Consider the following 6,000-nt stretch of genomic DNA (forward strand, 5'->3'; position numbering starts at 1 on the left):
ATAAAACCCCAACTCCCAGTACACCCTGCAGCCACAGAGTGACAGGGACTGCTGCAAGGAAAGCAGAAGGAACAGAGCTGGGTTGGGGCATTCAGACCCCACCTTTAGGAGCAGTTCAGTGACACCATCTGTGAGTCAACAAAACCACTTTCAGCTCTTCTCCAACATCTGTTCCTCTACCAAGCTCCTTTGTCAGCCTCAGCTGTTGGTCCCAGCAGACAGAAACTGTTTGTCCTTGCTTTGGGCAGGCTGCTTCAGGCCACCTTTTAAAATTTCCTCTGACACCACCCTTGTTTGCACACAGAATCATGGAATGGGTTGGGTTGGAAGGGACCTTAAAGCTCATCAAGATCCAACCCCCTGCATGGGCAGGGACACCTCCCACCAGCCCAGGGTGCTCCAAGCCCCATCCAACCTGGCCTTAAAAACTTCCAGGCTTCCACAACCTCCTTAGGCAACCTGTTCCAGGGTCTTTCCTCCCTCATGGTGAAGAATTTTTTTCTCAATATCTAGCCTAAATTTTCCCTTTTTCAGTTTAAAGTCTTGACAGCTGAGCATCTTTTCCACCTTGCACCCTACTGTGACCTACATAAACCCACAAGTTTCTTTTAATCCTTCCACACCAAGACAACCAGTTAACTGGGATTAATTCCATTTGAATAACTCCTCAGCAGTGACTGCTACAATTATTTTTAAAAAATACATGAATATTTATAATCAGCTGTGTCTCTCTTCCCTTCCCACTGCAGATAGGTTGTCTCAAAGTGACACAGCCCTGTCTCCTGTGCAGAACTGCACCTTCTTCACAAACTTTGGGCCTCCAGGTGTCAAGCAAGTACCAGGAGATCAGAGGACAGGCACCCCTTGGTTGAGAGAAGCTGGGGCTCTGCACTGTCAGAGGTGCAAAGATCTCAAATCTGAAAGATCTTTAAGGAGCCTGAGGTAGGGTTTTAATGATCTGCATGAGCTGCCAGCCCACCTCCAGCCTCAGGAACTCAGCACTCCAATCCTGCACAATCACCTCTGGGTCCTTCTGCAACAGGAAAGCTGCAGACAGAATGTTTCTAGATATCAAATAGCTGATTCTGGACATTTTGCCTTCACACCACTTCATGCAGCTCAGGAAAAGCTCTACGGGAGGTGGAAGCCAGGGTTAGATATAGCATGTCTGGGGCAGGAGAGAGGACTCACTCCTTTATTTCTAGGTGTCACCTCAGAAGAGATAACATGCTCCCAGCTCTGAGTTTCTCCTGGCTCCACCTTGCAACTAGAGAAACTCTGAAGTCAGGAATAAGATGACAGAGGAAAAAAAAAACCCAAATAAAGCTTCATTTATCTGTCCCAGAAATATGCACATGTTTTTTTGTTTGTTTGTTTTTTGTAATCTCCTAGCTGCCAGAGCTGAGGGGACAAAGTTGAGAAAAACTCATCCAAATGTTTTCTGACTTCAAGGTCAGAAACTAAACAGAGAATGTTCTTGGTAAACCCCTTCCTCACTCTCCTTTCAGGATTGCTCTGTGTTCAGAGCAATTATTTCTTCTGGTTTTACCTTAAAACTGAGCCACATCACTGTGCAAAAGCTACAACCAATGGGGAAAGGGATAAATGGATGAGATGGTAAAGCAGATCAGATCAGAGCTATGAAAGGAAATATTTACTGTTCATAGCTGGGTGAAGTCACTGTCTCTAACATGCTGTCAACTGCTCTCTCCTTTTTTAGACTCTGCTCTGGGATTACACAGACAAGAGGCTGACTGCAAATATTCTGTCCCAAGTGCCTCTCTTCACACCTCCCTGGCCACATTCCCCTCTTTTGGAAGCGTCAGGAATTTCTTCAGCAGCACAGAAGTGCAAACGGATGCTTTCTACAGAGGTTAAACAAATGCTTCCCTGAACCAGCAGATTTCAGACTGCTCAGGAATGTTGCAGCCATGAGTCTGAGGGTACATGAGACCCCCAAGAGGGGGTCTGCAAGAGGACACATCTAATAAAGGATATTACCTCGCCCTCAAACATTGCTGAATATACTTAATGAATTCATAGAGGCTTTCAAAGGTTCTCCCAGAGGGATATTTGAGTGAAATCAGGGGGGTGGGCAGAGGACTCCTCCTCCAGGGTCAGGTTACAGGGCTGGAGACAAAAGTTCTTTCGTGCCTGTGTGCACACACACTCACAGAGTTAAAGCAAAACTGGGGAGCGGGGTAATTTATGTTCCAGTGCCCAAGTGCTTGCTCAGGGGGAAGAAACCTTTGCTCAAGTGCTTCATGGACTCGTCCTGGAGTCCCCTCTGAATCCAACCCCCCCCCCATCTTGTGAAATTTGGTGTTAAGAGCAGCCCTGTGCAGCAGGCTGTGGGTCAGACCGCAAACACAGCACACTTGGGAGCTTTTGCCTCTCCTAATCCAGAAATGATTCTGCTCACAACAGGTGGAGAGCTGCTGTCACATTATTAACAAAGAGAAAAATCACCCACAAACCTACACTGGGCCAAGCTCAAGTTTAAAGCTCAGGAACTCAGACTGGCAACAGGACCACTCAGGCATAAGACACAGATCTTGGGTATTTGGCTGAAGTGTAGTTTATTTTTTTATTTTTTAAAATGCTTCCAGGTTTTGGGGTTGTTTTTTTAGGTGTGGGGTTTTTTTTAACTGCCTGTACTTTGCCACTTCCCTGACAGATGAAGGGATTAAAGAATTTAAATCCTGTTCTGAGTGGTTTGCAGCAAGCTGGTTGGCTTTGCAAAACCAGAACAAGCAGCTCAAAGGATGCCAACCAGGTTTTGTGAGACCCAAATTGGAGCTTTGGGTCTCCCAGTACAAGAAACAGCAACAACTGGAGCAGGGCCAGAGGAGGGCACACAAAATGGTGCTGGAGGACAAGATAAATGAGAGACTGAGAGCAGGTTCACTTGCCCTGGGGAAGAAAAGGCAAGAGGGGATCTAACTGGTGCCTACTACTGTCTAAAAGGAGGGTGGAGAGAAGACAGAGACAGCAGAATGAAGGGAGGCAACAGGCAGGAGTTGCAGCAAGGAAAACTCCTTAAATAGGAGGAAAAATGTTTCCCCCACACACACAATGAGCTTGGTCAAACTCTGGAAAATAAGGAAGTCTCTGTCCTTGGAGGTTTCTGAAATTTACCTGGGTCAAAGTTCTGAGTGACCCCAATTTGAGAATGACCTTGTTTTGAGCAGGTATTCGACTGCAGACCTCCCACAAGTCCCTTCCAGTGAAACTTTATTATTCTGTGAAGAAGCCTCAAGCCAGAGACTTCTTGAATTGTTCTGTCTCCATCAGGAGACCACATCTAGGGACCATCATCTGGCTTGTGAGCTTCCAGATGAAGGTTTAATACATACCTGTCTTATCTGAATCAACTGCTTTCCTAGTTTGATCACCATTTCCCTGGGCCTCTCCACACAGACAAACCTCACAAAGGAATGCACGACCATCCCAGAGTGTTTCATCACCTCAGTGAATCTCTGAAGCCTTCAATTATGCTCTGCTTTTCAAGTGTGGTAATTAGGGAGCTACAGTTTTGATCCTCAAGATGATATTGCAGCATCTTTCTATGAAAAGATTTATTTTTTTTTTAACAAAAAAGTTCATTAAAACCTTCTGCCATCCAGAAAACACAATGGTTACTCAAGCTGTTATAAAAACCAAGCTCACCTTGCTTGGATTTAAATCATCTAAGGAAGAGCATCCATTCCACCTCGTGGGGAATTTCACCAGGTTTCAAAACAAGGGGCTGCCCATTCCTCTCACTCCTTCCCATGGCACAAATAAGGGAAGAACAGGAGCATCTCTCACTCCTCCAACCCAAGCAGCTGGGATGCCAAGGGCTGCAATCCCCCATCAGGCACCAGGAAAGAGGGCAGCAAGGAAAAGATCCTGATTGACATCTGGGGGTAAACCTCTGCCCACATCTGGAGGCAGAAAGTGGGCTGAGGTTAACAGGAGGGACACATCTGTCAGGAAGGGGTGGTTTCTACATCAGCTGCATTCTTGGAGAAGTCATTTCCTAACCTTGAGGGCAACAGAAAGCACAAACCTCTGCTGTCAAGACAGGAGTCAGCAAGAGATGGGTCATTTATGGTGCTGAGAGCTGCTTGAAAACACATCCAGGTGTCATTATTGGGCTTAACAAGGTTAAGCTGATCTTCAAGTTAAGAAGTAACAGTTTCTTTCATGATGTGGTGGCAGGAAAGGCTCCCAAGTTCAACATATCCAAGGAACAGTAACAGGTGGCACACACACACACACACACACACACAGGGATTTAAAGTTCCCGGGAGTTTATCCAGTGTCAGTGCCTGCAGAAATCCTGGAGGCTCAGCCCAAGCTTTCCAGGGGATGTAAAAGCCAAACTCACCAACCAAATCATCCCCACCCCGAGAAGAGCAGCAACAAAGGATCCTCTCTCCCTCGGACTGCTGTGGCAACCTGCCAGACAGCCCCCACACCAGATGAAAAAGGAGTTAAAGTCTTTGCACGAAAGCCTAAGGGCATTTTAGCACACAGGGGTGGGGACAGGAGCAGGTAATCCCCCCTCAGAGGGCAGGAACAGGCAAGGAGAAAGATTATGGCTTGAGGAATGAACTCACCCCCTCACTCTTACCATTTAAGATGGGGTATTAGTGAACCCCTTGCTTAATTAGAGGGTTCTTGGGGGTGCCCTAAACCCCTGGACACGTTCACCTGGTAAGGCAGGAGGCAAAGCTGGAGAGAGGTGGGGGGAAGCATCCCCTACAGCCTAGAGGGAGGGTAAAGGAAAGAACCTTCCCTCATAAAATAGGAGGCCAAGGGATCCCCTGCAGCCTGGAGAAGAGGAATTCCCCTTATGAGATAGGAGGGAGGGAATTTCTCTTGTAAGATGTCAAAAAAAAAACCCCAACAAACCAACAAACCCATACCCAAGCCTTAATTCCTAGATTGGATGGGGCTTGGAGCAACTTCACCTAGTAGAAGGTGTTCCTGCCCGTGGGAGAGGGGTTGGGACTAAAGGAGCTTTAAGATCCCTTCCAACCCAAACCATTCCATGATTCTGAGACAGGAGTTTTCCTTGACAAGCCAGGAGGGTGCAGGCTAAGGGGATCCACCCCCTTTTGTAACACAGGTCAACAACGGGACACCCCTTTTGCGAGGGGCACACAACCCAAGGGAAACCGCGGGCCACCCAGAGGACTCCAAGGCCTGACAGGGGAACGGGGAAGGGATCACGGCTCCTACCGGCTGCAGGAGGCTGCCACACCGGGTGTGCTGTCCGCAGGGCGCGGGGGGCTGGTGCTGACCCTTCCCCGTCTTCGCCGAGGGTGATTTTGCCTCATGGATTCTGCCTCCATGCTGACAGGTGGTGCCGGGGGAAGGCGGGGACCGAGCCAAGCCCCGCACCGCCTCCGCGGGGTGGATAATGGCGGCGGCGGCGGCGAACGGGCGGTTTGAAAATGGCGGCGGCGGCAGCGGCAGCCAATCAGAGCTGAGGGGCGGGGCGTGTTGCTAGGAGACGCCGAGGGGCGGAGCTCAACCCCTCTCCAGAGAGCAGCGCCCCCTGGCGGTCCGGAAGGGGAGGAGGAGAGTCGGTGGAAAGGGAAACTGAGGCACGGAGCTGCGGGCATGGCCGGCGCTGTGCTCCCTTCTCCTTCCCTTTGCTTTTTGCTGAAAAGAAGGGTTCTGTGCAGCCTTGAGGAGTCTTTGGGGAGACCCTGATTACTGCGCTCCAGAGCTTCAAGGAGGGCCACAAAGAATCATAGAATCATAGAACTGGCTGGGTGGAAGGGACCTCAGAGATCATCGAGTCCAACCCTTGAACCACCATAGCGATTGTTAGACCATGGCACTGAGTGCCACATCCAGGCTCTTTGGAAATATCTCCAGACACGGAGAATCCACTACTTCCCTGGGCAGCCCATTCCAATGCCTGATCACCCTCTCCAGAAAGAAATTCTTTCTCATCTCCAACCTAAACCTCCCCTGGCACAACTTGAGACCCTGCCCTCTTGT

General features: G+C 49.1%; 1 protein-coding gene across 1 annotated transcript in view; it reads right to left on the minus strand.

The window, feature by feature from the left end:
* The window catches only part of NET1 (neuroepithelial cell transforming 1), an 80,191-nt gene extending 74,790 nt beyond the window's left edge, over positions 1 to 5,401 (minus strand). The window contains exon 1 of the mRNA XM_030444995.1: positions 5,230 to 5,401. Coding sequence (XP_030300855.1) covers positions 5,230 to 5,342 — 113 coding nt within the window. The 5' untranslated portion in view covers positions 5,343 to 5,401. The remainder of the gene's footprint in view (positions 1 to 5,229) is intronic.
* Between the last annotated feature and the right edge of the window lie 599 nt (positions 5,402 to 6,000).

Source organism: Calypte anna, chromosome 1, assembly GCF_003957555.1.
Source record: "Calypte anna isolate BGI_N300 chromosome 1, bCalAnn1_v1.p, whole genome shotgun sequence".
NCBI classification, from domain to species: domain Eukaryota; kingdom Metazoa; phylum Chordata; class Aves; order Apodiformes; family Trochilidae; genus Calypte; species Calypte anna.